We start from the raw sequence: 16,668 nt of genomic DNA on the forward strand, positions 1-16,668 counted from the left end.
TTACAGGTGCAATGAGCATCTGCTGTCCGGCCGAGCTGCGTCTGGAGATATGGTGTAGCAGGCGAGTCACATCATCCTTATCTAATGTACAACGACCACACACACCTGTTACTACAACATCTGCCCCGGCTACAAGAACACTACAGTACAATATAAACCACAGCCCGACAGAGCAAATAGCTGGAAGACAGGGCAGCACTTCCTATAGTCATGTCATTTATAGAGGCTGAACGCATGTCGCCAAACTGATCTTCATTAGGGGCTCATTATAATAATTACCTCAGATGGGGATCACTATACATAGTCATACTACAGACATCCATAGTCCTACTAAAGACACCTATATATATATATAATCCTACTACAGACATCCATATACATAGTCATACTACAGACATCTATATTAATAGTCATACTACAGCCATATCCATAGTCATACTACAGACATATCCATAGTCATACTACAGACATATAATTAGTCACACTACATCCATATCCATAGTCATACTACAGACATATCCATAGTCATACTACAGACATATAATTAGTCATACTACAGACTACAGACATATCCATAGTCATACTACATCCATATACATAGTCATACTACATCCATATACATAGTCATACTACAGACAGATACATACATAGTCATACTACAGACAAACATATATATATATATATATATATATATATATATATATATATACAGGCAGTCCCCGGGTTACATACAAGATAGGGTCTGTAGGTTTGTTCTTAAGTTGAATTTGTATGTAAGTCGGAACTGTATATTTTATCATTGTAATCCCAGACAGAACTTTTTTGGTCTCTGTGACAATTGGATTTAAAAAATGTTGGGTTGTCATAAGAATCAATATTAACACTAAAGCTTCATTACAGACACCGGTGATAACTATTACAGCTGATCATTGTAGACTAGGACTAAAGTACAATAAATTACCAATATCCAGAGGTCCGTTAGTAACTAGGGGTCGTATGTAAGTCGAGTGTTCTTAAGTAGGGGACCGCCTGTATATATATATATATATCTATCGTCATACTACAGACATACATATACAATCATACTACATAGATTCATATACATAGTCATGGAACAGACATATATATATACATATATACTCATAAAACAGACATACATATACAATCATACTACATAGATTCATATACATAGTCATACAACAGACAGATATATACATATACCGCCATACAACACAGATGGTGCTGGACACATTTTCTGTAGCGCGTCATTTAGATGAATTACTATTTGCCTTGTTTACCCATGTAGGGAAAAATATAAAAAGTAGTAGAAAAAACTACAATAGAAAAAGTTCTGCTGGGCCAGTGAATCCTACAAATTGCTATTCCCATGGCCTTTCCGGCCACCCACCTTTCCTGTGGGATCGTACCCTGCAGTGGTACAGCTGGAGAAGTTGGAGACGCTCTATGACCAGGAAGAGGCATGAAGTGGGAAGCCTATACTACGCGGACCCCCACACAACAGGCCCTCTACACATCCAGCCGAGCCGGGGTCAGAGGCCAGCACCACCACAAAGCAAAAACTACAGAAGAGGAGGAAATCACTGTATAAGGAGGCACGAGAGGCATGTGAAACACCGACCTGTACAAAGAATTTCCTTACTTCTCGCTCATGACAAAAGATAAATGTGTCTGCAAATAGTCGTAATGACCATGGGAAATGGAGAGAACGATCTACACAGCGGAGAACAAATGGACACATGACAACTACAACCGAGCCGTGATAAATGTCTACAATACTGGAAATATGGCTAACAATTCACACATGAACGGGAACATTTTACAATTTATATTCAGAGGCCAAAAACTGCCACAGATCCAACAATTACCAGGTAATGCCCCCCCCCCCCAGAGACATTCTGGCTTATTAACAATTTGAAAAGTTGATTTTAGAACGAAGGAGGAGACGGACAACAAATATAAGAAGAGAGAGAGATTCACAGTGTAACAGCCTGTGAACCTACAGCATGGAGTGGCTTTGGTAATGCCACCAAGAGCCCTTCTGGCTCATAAGGCTCAATTTAAAAGTAGATTTTAGAAGGAAGGAGGCCATGAATAACAAATATAAGAAAATTACCACAGTCACAGTGCCTGGATCTATGAATAAGTGCCCCGGGTTTTGATTTTGGATTTCCTTTAAAATTTACAACTAATGTATTCAGTGTATACAATCTTCTGAAAGAGATGGATAAACATGGAATAATCAGGGGCACTTACTCATAGATCCAGGCACAGTGACTGTGGTAATTATAATTTGTTATCCATGTCCTCCTTCCTTCTAAAATCAACTTTTAAAAGTGATGCCTGTGAAGCTACAGCAAGGAGGTGCTCTGGTAACATCCCCCAGGAGCCCTTCAGTCTGATAAGCATAATTTTAAAAGTTGATATTAGAAGAAGGAGGCCATGGATAACAAATATACGCAGATTACCACAGTCAGGTGCCTGGATCTATGAGTAAGTGCCCCTGGTTTATTATGCTTGGTTTTGATAGTAGATTTCTTTAATGACGCACGCTCTTCAGCGTTTACAACGTGCTTTACTGCTCTGTGCATTTACGATGCCATCCGCTGTAACATGACAGCAGAGCACAGGTTATAATACACATCATTGTTCTGTATAGGTTTTACCTGCTGTGTTTCATGTGATTATGATGATTAGTAGGATTGACATCACAGTAAAGTGTGTCCTATAAATACACAGAATGGTTTTATGCATTCATGATGACGCCTCATGACATCACAGCAGAGCGCAGCCCATATGACTCCCATAAAGCGCCCCCAGCAGGCGTCTGGTAGGAGCACATGGACACAGTCCTGGGTATTTCAGCTTGTCATAAAAAAACTGTGCAGAACAAAATTTCTACATTCAGAGACATTGTTGAGCTTTCAAATGTATCCAAATCCATTAAAATAAATTGCGCTCACCTTGCACAATACGGAGGTGCAGTTCTAGCCTGGGCTGTACTTTTTTATACACTGCATGGCCGCTATAGTCCGTCTGAGGCTGCACAGTGATGTTCTGTACTAATGTGCTAATAACTCAGCAATAGGAACCATTATGGCCGCCAGTATGACCACTCACTGTCACATCCAGTGCATAGCAGAGATAGCAGCCACGGGATCATAAGGTAAGTACTGTGTATTTTGTTATTGTAATTCCTTGGGGGACATTAAATAGAAAAGTATAACCTGGGTAACCCTTTAATGACTAACCTTATGTTGCAAATACAACCTACATCATTCTGGTGAAAACCGAAAAATGGTCTCCCTCTAAATGAAGATAAAAAAGAACCTGCTAAAGGCTGTGTGTGTCATCACAAAGTGGCTGCAGCAAACACCGGTAAGGTTGTTACTGTAGGCAGTGATTGGCTGCAGCAGACTCCACTGGGGTCATTACTATAAGCAGTGATTGGCTGCAGCAGACTCCGCTGGGGTCATTACTATAAGCAGTGATTGGCTGCAGCAGACTCCACTGGGGTCATTACTATAAGCAGTGATTGGCTGCAGCAGACACCGCTGAGGTCATTACTATAAGCAGTGATTGGCTGCAGCAGACTCCACTGGGGTCATTACTATAAGCAGTGATTGGCTGCAGCAGACTCCACTGGGGTCATTACTATAAGCAGTGATTGGCTGCAGCAGACACCGCTGGGGTCATTACTATAAGCAGTGATTGGCTGCAGCAGACTCCACTGGGGTCATTACTATAAGCAGTGATTGGCTGCAGCAGACACTGCTGAGGTCAATACTGTAGGCAGTGATTGGCTGCAGCAGACTCCGATGGGGTCATTACTGTAGGCAGTGATTGGCTGCAGCAGACATCACCGATATCATTACTGTAGGCAGTGATTGGCTGCAGCAGACATCACCAAGATCATAACTGCAGGCAGCGATTGGCTGCAACCGATATCAATAAGGTCAATACTATAAGTAGTGACTGGCAGAAGTAGTAATGTTACAACACCATCACTGTAGCACAAAAGATACTGGTGGGATGCTAGACACAACTTTAAAAAAACTTGGCAAATTATTCACAAATTTTTCACCAAAAAGTACAATATTTGTGCAATCCTCAGAAGCCAATGACATGTTGAGAATCAAAAGGTTTTGTTTGACCATTAAAGGTTTGGAAGAGCCCCCGCACAATGTTATGTCGCTACAGGCTGTAAAGGAAGTATGACAGAACATGGAACAATGGGCACCATTAGCAAAGCAGGAAGCTGGAGGGGACAGGAAAGCACAAGGTGAAGGGTTAAGTCACTGCTGCCCCATTATGCTTTCATCTTGCTGGGCGACTATCGCCGTTTTATTATTGGAGCATTCGGCAGAGAACAATAAAATGGATGGTTACTATTAGCGTATGCGCTGTCCATGTATCATATACTGCGGGCGTCCTACAGGCCATTAGCAGAGTTACTATGCGCTGGTTGCTAGCAGGTAGACATAGGGTATGGCTATGTACCATATGTATGTACCATATAATCCACTAGCCATCGTGCACTAGAAATCCCTATTGTACACCTATCAGTGGAGGAATGATCTACTAGGCTGGAATGTAAGGCATGTTATGTGATGGGATATTGCAGCAGGCATATTACAAGGTTAAAGCAACATCAAATTGCAATCTGTCTAATGGAATAAGATATGTCTGACACAGTAGTAAAGCCGCACTACAAGTGGTCAATAAAGTATCTGCACGTGTTATAATAGCCAATATTCCTTCACTGTATACTACATCCTATATCCAAAGGTACAGCTTCCTCACCATCTATACCAATCTCTGAATGTAAGCAAAATCTTAGAGAAATATCACCCTTAAGTAAAATTATACTCTGCAAATAAGTTTCCATCAATTAAAGGAAATCTACTATCAAAATCCAACGTGGTTTATCTACTTACTCATAGATCCAGACACTGTGGCTGTGGTATTCTTTTTGTATTTGGTATCCATGGCCTTCTTCCTTCTAAAATCAACTTTTACAATTATGCTAATGAGCCCATAAGGCTAGTGAGAATATCCCCCCCTCCCACTGTGTGCTGAAACTTCATGTGCTGCAGTCATATTACATCAGGCAGAGGGAGGGGAAAGTGCTGAGGGAGCACTACCGTGTGAAAACGGCCATATTCAACCAGCATACCGTACCATTGCGATACAGGTGGCATACATTTCCATATGTCCATCCATTTTGATACCATACCAGGATGGGAGAGATGCAGCAGGCTCCATCTTCCCTCTGTAAGTTCGTGCGTGCCGCACTTCTTCCTATGGAGAGGGGAGGGGTGAGCCGCGCTCACTCCAGAGTGCAGTCATTTCCTCGGCCAGGCGAGGATACTGCTCTAGCTATGATAGAACAGGGAGCTCTGGGTTAAGTAGGTATTTTATTTTGTTCTTCCAGTCTACTAGGGGTTTTCCGTATTAATTGTAAAACCCTTAATATCCAATAGCTTCCAGCAGGATGTCAATCAAACCAGGAGGTATTTTGGCCAGATGTCCCATAAAGAGTGAGCCCAAAGCCGCCTCTAAGCATGTGGTCATATTTACACGTGGATATTTAGCCCATCAGGCCATAAATGTGAGAAAGCGGAATTGTTCTTGCACTGGCAATGCCACAGACACTTGGCTTCAAAGACCATGCCAAAAAGAATGAATATGCTCAAAAACATGGGCGCACAAACAGAAGTATCTCTACACAACCTTACCAGATTGAGAGTGCGCTCCCAAAATATTCCAAGAAGGGGTTAAGTCTTCATGAGCTAAACACAGCATCATATTCCGGTCTAGTAGTCTGAGGTTAGGGACAGTCACATCAAACTGGTCCAGTATGGTCTGGTGGCTGGAGGAAGATAGACCATCACAATGGCTCTTGAGAAAGTGCGATATGCTGCAGGCTTTATCCCTCACATAAGAGATAGATGTGCAGGCCACAACCACCGGAGAGTAGCCATGAGTGTGCATACAGACCGTGAGGCTTAGGGGCTCTGGGCAATTGTGACCTGCAAAACAAATGAAAGACGGAAAACTTACTATGACAATCTTAGTACTTATTCGGGTATCCTAAGGTGAAATGTTACTTAAGAAGAGCTATAGACAACAATAGGCAGTGTTATTTTTTATTAAATACATAACATTTGGCACAAAAGTAAATTTTGGAAGAGGATATTTGAAACAAAGCCTGTAACTTGTGTGTATTCTAATAAATAGAAAGCGGCAGAATGCCCTATTTTCAGATGACAAACACACTCAGCTAACATAACATGGACACAGGCCAGGGGGGTAACTACAGGGGTAGCAGTCATAGTAGTCGCTATGGGGCCCACAATGTCAGGGGGCCCCGGTATCTGGGGTATATGCTGTATATGTATGTATATGTGCTGTATGTCTGTATATGGTATTGTATGTATGTGTGTGTTTTCTATATGTGTGTGTATATGCTGCATGGGTGTATATGGTACTGTGTGTATGTGTGTATATGATATATGTAGGCATATGTGGTGTTTGTATATTGTATGCATGTTTAAGTGTGTATATGGTGTGTAAATGCCATATGTATATAAATGTGTGTATAAATGTGTGTGACTATAACGCAAATGGGTGGTACAGGGGCCCCATTTAGAAGTCTGCTATGGGGCCCAGCCTTTCCTCGTTACATCCATGACACAGAAATACAATCTGTTCTTTTCATCCAGAAAAAAATCTTCTGACCTGGGAAAATGGATTGCAGAGAGTTAGCACTGAGGCGTTCAGCAAACGAAATGTGTCTGTGACTGGACCCACTGTAAACAAAGTAAAACTCTGCATCTTCCGGGAGATGGAAATCTTCACCAAACTGTGCAAATACGGTCATCTGACCCTGGAAGATAAAAAGACCAATCAACAACCACAGATTTTCTACCCAAAACAATTATACTAGGGGAAACAAACAGATTTTATACATCAGCAATGTTATTTTTGGGCCAAAGTGGTTGCTGAAAAGTGTCCTTCTAAAACAGGAACTGGAGTTATATCTTAAGTTGCATTTAAGTTACATGTCTAACTGTGATTCAAATATGAGATTCTTATCTTTATACCAAAGTGTGGGGCCAAGTACTATAGAACCAAAGATAGGGGTGTCTGAAATGATGCTCACTTCTGCTTCTAAAAGTGACTCATTTCTGGGGGAAAAGGAAACTTTGGAGGAGATTTTGTATATGGAAATGGCTGAGAAAAAAGGTGAATTCTGGAACTATTTAATATAATTCTACATGTCATGTATACATTGATGCTTTTTCAGACTTGCTAACCATGTAAATTTGAATAAAAAGTCATCTAACGATCCTACAGTTGTCAAAATGGTAGCATTGAAAAAGTCATCTTATCCCAGCTCCATACAGCAAAGTAAGAAAAGAGAATATTTTCAACTACCATATATACCCGAGTATAAGTAGAGTTTTGTGCCGAAAAGGGCCAGCCAGCTTATACTCGAGTATAGTAAAAGAAACAAAACTTAGTACTTACCTTTGACACTCCCCACAGCTCCTCTCCCCTCCAGGCTTCCTGTATAACAGCACAGGTAGAGATGGGTGCAAATACTCATCCTACACACACACTATGGCGCGGCGTTGATGACATCATGGCGTGTGTACAAAGCACGTGTCCATCTATATCCGCGTGGTTATACAGAATGCCAGGAGGTAACAGAATCCTTTGTAGTAAAATGAGATGCCTCGGCTTATATTCGGGTCGGTCTATACCAGTGGTTCTCAACCTGTGGGTCGGGAACCCAGCGGGGGTCGAACGACCAAAACCGGGGGTCGCCTAAAGCCATCAGAGCCGCAATTTTACTGTGTTTTTACTGCGAGTTGCATCGTTTGGGGTCACCACAGCATGAGGAACTGTATTGCGGGGTCACAGCATTAGAAAGGTTGAGAACCACTGGTCTATACTGTATATAAATTTGATATCTCTGATTGTACCACCCAAAGAGTAAAGGAGATGTGTCATCTGAAAATTGTTCAACTGTGTTTTAATTTTGCCAATTCCAATTCTTATTCAGAATATTTTTTCCAGCTTCCCAGTACATTGCAATGAATATCAAATGGTGACACCAGGAAGAACAAGTTTCCCAGCAGATAATTAAATATAACACATCATTAAAGATAACACTTTTATCCAAAAATGTTACTCTCTATGACCCTGACAGGCCATGTGTACACATGTGCAATAGGCCAATGACCCCGCCCATATCTCCTCCTACTGTGTAAGTTGAAGTCTATTCTGGAGAATAGCTCCCATCCCTTGCATGACACTGTGGTGGCATCGGGGAGCACCTTCAGTGACCGACTGCTTCACCCCAAGTGTGAGAGGGAGCGTTATTGTAAGTCCTTCCTCCCCGCTGCCATCAGGCTGTTCAACAAACAAGGCCCAAACAGAAGTAACCTGCGCCCCCCCCCCTCCCCCACCTAACCAGTCCCTGCAGGTCCCATCCACAGACTAAACATCAAACTGCCGATCATTGCTTGTCTCTTTTTTGTCTTTTTATCCCCCTTTTCTTTTTGTTCATTTATCCCTAATATTATTGTTGTCATAGTTTGTACTTCACTCTCTGTACCCTCTCTGCTGCTGTAACGCTGTGAATTTCCCCACTGTGGGACTAATAAAGGATTATCTTATCTTATCTTATCTTATCTTACTTTCCTGGGTAAAACATTTTTAAAAAATGGAATGTGGTAAAATAAAAAATGTTTGTGCAAATAAAAACAAAAACGTTTTTGAACCTAAACTACTGACTATTTACTCCACTTTGAAGTGCAGAACTGAAGAAGTCCTCATCTATTGGAACCAAGCAGAGCTAATACAATGGGAGAAGGAATCACGACTCTAAGGGAGAGATTGATCATGCTTCTGAGATAGAAGCTCAGGCCTTCTGATGTATCCGGCCGGTGGCTGCGCTGGTAGCCAAAACTAGTGAATGTTCACATGGTCTCGGTAGCATGTGTAGGGCAGGAAGACCCGGCCCCACCCCACTCCACTGCTGGAAATGCCCCCCACTCCATGCCCCCCTAGTTTTCTGGTGTAAAAGCCTTTATTAAATGTCCCCCTATTCAAGAAATATCTTCTATTAGACATGTCCTGCATGTGTGTGTAACCGTGTCTTTGGCTCCTTTGACATTTGCAGTGTTTCCTTTTCGTCAGCATGCTGCCCTCTGTTCCAGGTCATCCATGTGACGTCCCTCTCTGGAGGGAGTAGGAATTGTTACAACTGTGCTGCTACAGCTTCCCCTATTCAGCAGGGCTCAGAGATGTAAAGAAATAAGTATAGGGGGTCTGCACACAGTAGAAAAATAAGCAGGGCTGCTGAATCACTTGATGAGCATTCAAGGCAGTAAAGGCATATGGGAAACTTCTGTAAAAGAGTGGCCAAACCCTTTAACCTGATGGTTGACCTGAGGAATGTTCTTTTGCATAACATGGGCAGTTCTGAATGGCGGATGCCTCTGAATACATCAAACGTTCCTTTTAATTTGTTTTCTATGAGAAGCCATTTAGTGGCCGTCACTGCCATCACTCCTCCAACCAATTACATGAAACGATAGAAACCCAGGAACCTGAAGGATGTTTGATTCTGGCGTAAAAACAATAATGACAGCAACATTTCCTGGCAGCGCTGTGCGATTTCATGTCGTCTCAGGTTTCTCCTGAACTTTCTATTCTTTCTTCTTTATAACACTATGGGGCTTTGTCAAGTTGATCTAAGAAGGTTTATCATTTTATAAAGGAATTTCAGTGCAAAAGACCAACCCTTAACCCCTCAATTACAAAGCCAGGTGTGACCTAAAAGGGGTTATCAGAGAGTTATCATGGGTTATCCTTAGCGCAGATCATTAACTGAAGATCAGGCATTAAAGGGGTATTCCAGGAATCAGCATAATTCATACACAAGTGGGCACTCAAAATATAAGCTAATGTGTAATTAGTTGTTATTTAAAATTTTGCTCCCCTTAGCAAAAAATGCTCATGACATAGACTGTAATGAAGAATTAAAATGTTACTGGCCCTTTAATCAGTCCATTAATTTCCTCCGCGCGGTCCGTTGCAGAGCATACACAGGACAGAAGATGGCTGCTGGTCACATGTCCACATCACATGTCCTTTACCTGTCTGGGCAGGTCATGTGATCACCACTACGTTAGGCTGTAGTCGGTTGGTTGCAGTGCATCCAGTATGGCCAGTGTTTTGGTGATGGCAGTTACACATCATTACTATGGTAACAGAGCAGCACAGTCTGTTACATCATCACTGGGAGCAGAGCATAAGAGGTAGGAGGAGTTACTGAGAACTAAAGGATCATGGAACTTGTAGTTTATAGTGGCGGCCATCTTAGTGATAACTCCACCTACTTTAGAGAGGCCATAAATTTTGTAAATCATAAAACCAAACTATTTAAGCTCCGTTTTGTGACTAATGACATTGAGTATTGTTGTATTCATTTAGTTATATCATCACAGGTTTTTGTGTCAGGCGTTCATATTCCAGAAATACCCCTTTAAGGGCACATCCACACACCCGTTTTTTTCTCACTAGTTATCCATGATTTTCAGCATTATTTTCAATGTGTTTTTTCACTCTTCCATTTTCTTTTCAACCCTTGAAAATATTTTAGGGCCCGTCATAGTTTCTTCTTTCATTTGTTCATTTGCCAAAAATAGTCTCCTTTCAGATTTCTCCATTGTCTGTTTTCTGCAGTTTTCTCTGAATCCAGATGTAAAACATGTTTTTTTTTAAAAATTCGCTAAAAAGTTGCAAATTTTGGCACAAATCTAAGACTGTCCGTGACCAGACATAGAAATTAGCTTAGAACTAATTGCAACTTTTGAAGACTTTTTTGCTACTTTTGTTTTAAAAATATTGCAAATTCACAAAAGACCAGACACCACATGTATCAATAATGAAAAGACGCTAAGATACATCTTTACTGATGATACTAGAATGATGGATATCATACAGACATAAAAAATCTGCATGCAATTACAAGCAGAATTAGCCCTAACTGCAATTCTCCTTAAACCCCTTTAACGATAAAGAATTACAACTGTCAATTTAGATTTTGCAGTCAATGTAGATGTTTAAGGGCTTTTTTTTGCGAAACAAGGAGTAATTTTGGGTCGGCTTTAATGGCATCATTGTGGCTCAGTGGTTAGCACTACAGCCTTGCAGCACTGGGGTCCAGGGTTCAAATCCCATCCAGGTCAACATCTGCAAAGAGTTTCTACGTTCTCTTCATGTTTGCGTGCCTTTCCTCCGGGTCCTCCGGTTTCCTCCCAAACATACTGGTAGGTTGATTAGATTGTGAGCCCCATTGGGGACGGGGAGTGATTTGGCAAGCTCTGTGCAGCGCTGCGTAATCTGTGTGCGCTATATAACGAATTATTATTATTATAAGAGCTTAACCACTGCACAGTAATGAATCGTTTAGAGTTGGTTCTTAATGATTTAGTTGCTTTCAAACTACAAAAAGTAACAGAAAGTACTTGGTCATGGGTATGTTTTTTACTACTTACTCTGAGGTGGTAACAAGTACTCTGAGGCAGGATTATTGTGTAACATGCCCAAACTGCTCTTCTCTAAATGGTCAACACTGGTCAGAGGCAGAACCGATTTCAACTGTTCAAAAGCAAACCAAGCTACCCCAGTACAAGTGGGGATAGAGGCATTATTACGACATTTTACCAAAACATTTTCAGCAGTTTTTTAAGGGTCAGTATTAATATGAGGATGATAAACTTGCATAGCTTTGTGTCATCACGTTATCCGACCCATAACTTATTTAGGGTTTCTGTGATGGAGTTTTGCAGGATGAGCTGTAGTTTGTATCGATTTGGTGGACGGATCTGCGGTTTCTATGCATGAACTAGCTCAGTCCCATTAAAGGATTTTGCAACAAAACAAAAATCAAGTCATTCGTGTGATAGATTCTCCATTAACCGGGTGCCATATTATTCTTATTTGTGGAATAAGAAATGAATTTATAGTGTTTACTGATATGGTTTTGAAAAGCACTCTCCACCCTCTTCTTCTACCTGACCTCTAGGAAGGGTTTCCATACAAGGTGAAAGGGCTTACAGACTGCAATTATGACCAATATACAAGTCAATATTGTAGCTGTATCTGGTGATGCAGGGATTGATGGTGATACAGGGCGTCTAACCAAAATGTTTCCCTGCCACTGGTGCCACATCCTACAATGCCCATGAGTAGTGTTCCAGGTTCTTGGCACCAAACACTCTAGACAACCTCCCCTTTGCTTTAAGTGATATTTCTAGGGGTCTCCTGAACGGGAAGGGAGCTTTGTTCTAAAAGGGGATGTGTAAGTATTTTTACCCCTTCAGAACTGCCACCGGGGCTACATAGGTGAGGAGTAGCGCAGCTTAAATACACCATGGTTGTAGGTCCACATGTATGCTACTCCAGCACATATTGCAAGGGGAGGTCAGAATAGTCTACAACCCCCTCCTCCTATTTGAGTGACCGTTCAGCAGTTTTTATTTTATTATTCTATTTTTAGGGAAGAGGGCATAAAATTGCTGAAATACACTCCTACAAAGGAGGAAACTTTAACTTTCAACACGTGGTAAAAATTTTATGAAAGTTTTTTTTTACATCGCTAAAACCTTAGTCCACATATTTTATTATCCTCCTCTCTCATCCCTGCAGTCAGCTGTCCCCAAAAAAAAAAAACATTCATTGCTACAGATAAGTATTTGCCAGAAGTGAACACTTGGGTCTACTCACATAGAGAGGCACTTCTGTTTGGCTCAGCTCCATCTCTGCAACTGTAAAGATAAAAAAAAAATGGGAAGAGTCATAAACTATTATCTTACTATAAAAAAAGACTGAATTGACATGTTCAAATAAACGTGCGCTATGAAAACAATAGTCAGGCAGATCGGTTACTATTTTCTTCTTCCTCAAACACTGCACCTAGACAAGCCTATTCAACTGTAAGGCGTGTATCTCTCCAGGCCACTGCTAATCTCATCTGCGCCTCGGTGTCACGCATGTAGCTACTACACAGATACACGCCAACGGGCAACAGTATAACCACAGCTCCATCCATGCATGATAAAAAAAATCAGGACTGTGCCCTTTAATGTTCCTAATGATGAGGAGGAATGGTGATTTCTAGTGGAAATGCAATAACATTTTGACATCTTGGGCTTTATAGCAGCTAGAACAGTGGTGGCGAACCTATGGCACGGGTGCCAGAGGCGGCACTCAGAGCTCTTTCTGTGGGCACCCGGGCCATCGCCCAGCACACCAGATAAGACTCTGAGAATCTTCCTGCAGTTCCAAGCAACTTAAAAGATGCTGCTTTCGGTCATATTTTCATACTTACTTCGCTACTTGGGACTGTAGAAAGAGGGAGAATGAATAGACAGGGCTAAATTATCTTTGCAGGACCTCCTGCTGGCCCCACAATTCTCTGTGTACAGAGGGAAACTGGAAAGCAGCTAAAATGATGCAAATTTTCCATCTTTCTACTGTGCTGGTGTCCTCAGGAGGCCAATATGATTGAAAGTTGTTGAAGAACAGGGAGCAATAAGTTACTGATTTAATTTTTGGTTGGTCGCGATAAATAAGGGGGGTTTTGGGTTGCTTTTTGGGCACTCGGCTGCAAAAAGGTTCGCATCACTGAGCTAGAACCATCATTTTGCAGATGAAAATTTTAAAAAGGGATCCAAATTTTTGTTCTGTGTATGATTGAACAGGCAGCCAGTGTCAGGAATCGGGTCTTTTTATGTGGCTTACATTCCCAACTAGGTAACTGCCCAAAACTCTAATACAGGCGGTCGCCTACTTAAAAACACCCAATTTATAGATGACCCCTAGTTACAAACGGATCTCTGGTAATTGGTAATTTAATGTACTTTAGCTTTAGGCTACAATAAACAGCTATAACAGTTATACAAGTTTTATTGTTATTCCTGGTTCTTATAACAATCCAACATTTTTAAAATCCAGTTGTCACAGAGACCAAAAAAAATGGAGTCAAAATGATAAAATATACAGTTCCGATAAATTCAACTTAAGAACAAACCTACAGAACCCATCTTGTACATAACACGGGGACTGCCTGTAAATATCTTTTAAATAACACCAGAAACAAAATTCTAGGTGTTATCTGGCCCAGGATAGTAGAGTCTATAGTGATGGTTGCTCTCTGCCCTAAAAGTGACTCATCTCAGGCAAAACTTGACTCTCTTTCGGATACGTCTTAACCTACACGAGGGTGCCTTTGGTTTAGCGGTCAAAACACTGGTGACGGGCTCCAGCTAAAACATTAGATAAACCCAGTAAAGTAGCAGTTTACATTGGACAGAAAAACATAACAATCTCCCCGCAAAGTTCACTTTAATGTATGACCTTGTGGGAATGCCCGGCCGTGGAAGCGGCGCTACACTTGTTTTTGCATGTACTTTTATTTTTCTATAAACAAAGCAGAATGAGAGGAGCCAAGTCACGATAATGCTTCCTGGAACACAAGGTGCACTTTATTTCATCCCCTTTCTTTCAGCTCACAACCTGCTAAGCTTAGAACTAATAACTGAATGTGAGGTCCTAGGTTACAGGTAACACATAGAGCATGACACAAACACAAGCAATGGACGTGTGTAAAGGTACAATCCCCAGGGCAAGGAATGAACAGCCTAAAATATAAGGTGAACCCCATCTTCTAGTGTTATTATGGAAGACCACATCCATTTAGGAAAGGCCTACAAGGTTGTAAAGAAAAAATATCAATATGAGGGTCCAAATGTATAGGATAATGGTGCCCGGAAGGGATCCCAATAACATTGTTATATAATATAGATGATAACCTAATGAAATGTAATAACTGCCATGGATTATATCAGAAATATGTTCTACAATGACTCTTCTGTGGGATAGCCTCGACTTCCTTCATCGATGACCTGTCCACCACCAATTGCCCTTCCTAAGATCACATTTGGAAGCTTTTAACACTGCAAACTGTGTAGGGAATGGTTTCACCCAGTTGTCTAGCCATTACTCCTGGGCAAAGTTCCTCATGTTTGCCCCTTTGTCTTGTTTCCAACACTTACTCCTCCACCTCGAGTTGTCCTCCCCTGCTGGTTATAGAAGGCACCTTCCCCGCTGGAAAGGTCCCTGAGCGACTCTTCAATTCTGGATGCGACATCAGCCACACCAGAGCATTTGAGGAGTAAATGGCCGGATGACCTTCCTGTGGTATAGACTAGATTCCTGTATAAAGGCTAAACCCAGGGAGGTTACCAACATAACACACATAGGAGTAGCCCAAAAGTAAAATGAGTTGGGTAACTACAGTGGACCCACAACCCACTGCGTGTTACAGCATTACCCTAAAGATAAGACTGGTCACTTGCTGCCTGATATTTCCGACCTCCTGTCAGTGGTTGCAGTGCAATAAAACTCAAAAAAATGACTATAAAAATGCAGCACCTTATCTGTAAAATAGAGCTACATCAACGGTCCCGGATGGATCCAAGTATCACCCGAAGGGTTAAAAGTATACTGTATTGTGTGACCGGAGCTCTATAACTTCTTAGCCTTTCATCCTTATTTCAGATTCATGTGAGTTTCTTATTCCTATACACATAGGATTCCTTGATATATTTACAGACCAATCCGACCAGATGAAAATAAGGCAACATTCAGACACGGAACTGCTCTAGTATTCTGCTAGTCCTTAAAATTTCTCCTGGTAGTAAATTCCGCTATGCAGAGAAAATACACAAGGACATAGTGTAGACAGCTCCAAAAGGTCAAGTATTTTAATATCAGTTCTACTCACATAAAAACAAGTTAAAATGTGCATATAATTTCCACGAGAGCGCCAAGTCACTGCCCGACCCTGGGCTTCACCTTGCAGCTTCTTCCGGGGCATCAATGCAATGCAATGGCTGATCGGTGTGTATACAGCAGTAACGTGTTATTACATACATCTATAAGAGCACTTGGTGACACATGGATGATACATCAGGCATTCCCTATCAATGACACACTGAGGCGGAGTAACACTTGCTTTGGTTTACTCAAGTTGTCCTTGGGTTCATGGACTTGTATACATGTAAATGGCTCCTGTTGTAGTATTAGCATTGTCTTAGGAAAACCATAGGGAAAGGTCGTCTGGCCGGGGCCTCTGTTATGTCGGGGGGGAAGGGGGAGGGTGGTTGTCGTCTCCCAAATAAAAGAGTTTGCGGAGAGAATGTGAATCACATCCAGCAAGAAATTACCAATATATCACATTATAGTACAAAATTATTGTACCGCAACAGGCGGACGGGCCATCATGAAAAAGTCATCAACAAGCAAATACAAAAATGGAAACATTGGCCGTAAAAAGTCTTCTGTCTATTCAATATCCACTGTTATAGTCCTCCGATAGATCAGTACAGACTTTACAACTACTTCAGTGGTCTACACAGCAAACAAAAGAGCGGATCATAACTAAAACAACCCCTTTACATGGTTTTCCCATTACTAGAAGTCTAAAGGATTGTTCCCATTTATCATTAGTGGGATTAACCTGCATCCCTTTAACTGGGCAATAATCTGTGGCACTAGTGGAACAAA

The 16,668-nt window shown here is 41.5% G+C and overlaps 1 protein-coding gene across 4 annotated transcripts in view; it reads right to left on the reverse strand.

Moving 5' to 3' along the window:
* The window catches only part of ARHGEF28 (Rho guanine nucleotide exchange factor 28), a 140,398-nt gene that overhangs the window by 93,409 nt on the left and 30,321 nt on the right, over positions 1-16,668 (reverse strand). For all 4 annotated transcript variants that reach the window (XM_072138585.1, XM_072138600.1, XM_072138592.1 and 1 more), the window contains exons 2-4: positions 12,826-12,866; positions 6,760-6,907; positions 5,757-6,050 (exon numbers count right to left, since the gene is read on the reverse strand). In XM_072138585.1, coding sequence (XP_071994686.1) covers positions 5,757-6,050; positions 6,760-6,907; positions 12,826-12,858 — 475 coding nt within the window. In that variant the 5' untranslated portion in view covers positions 12,859-12,866. The remainder of the gene's footprint in view (positions 1-5,756; positions 6,051-6,759; positions 6,908-12,825; positions 12,867-16,668) is intronic.

The sequence above is a fragment of the Engystomops pustulosus genome, chromosome 1, assembly GCF_040894005.1.
Source record: "Engystomops pustulosus chromosome 1, aEngPut4.maternal, whole genome shotgun sequence".
NCBI lineage: Eukaryota > Metazoa > Chordata > Amphibia > Anura > Leptodactylidae > Engystomops > Engystomops pustulosus.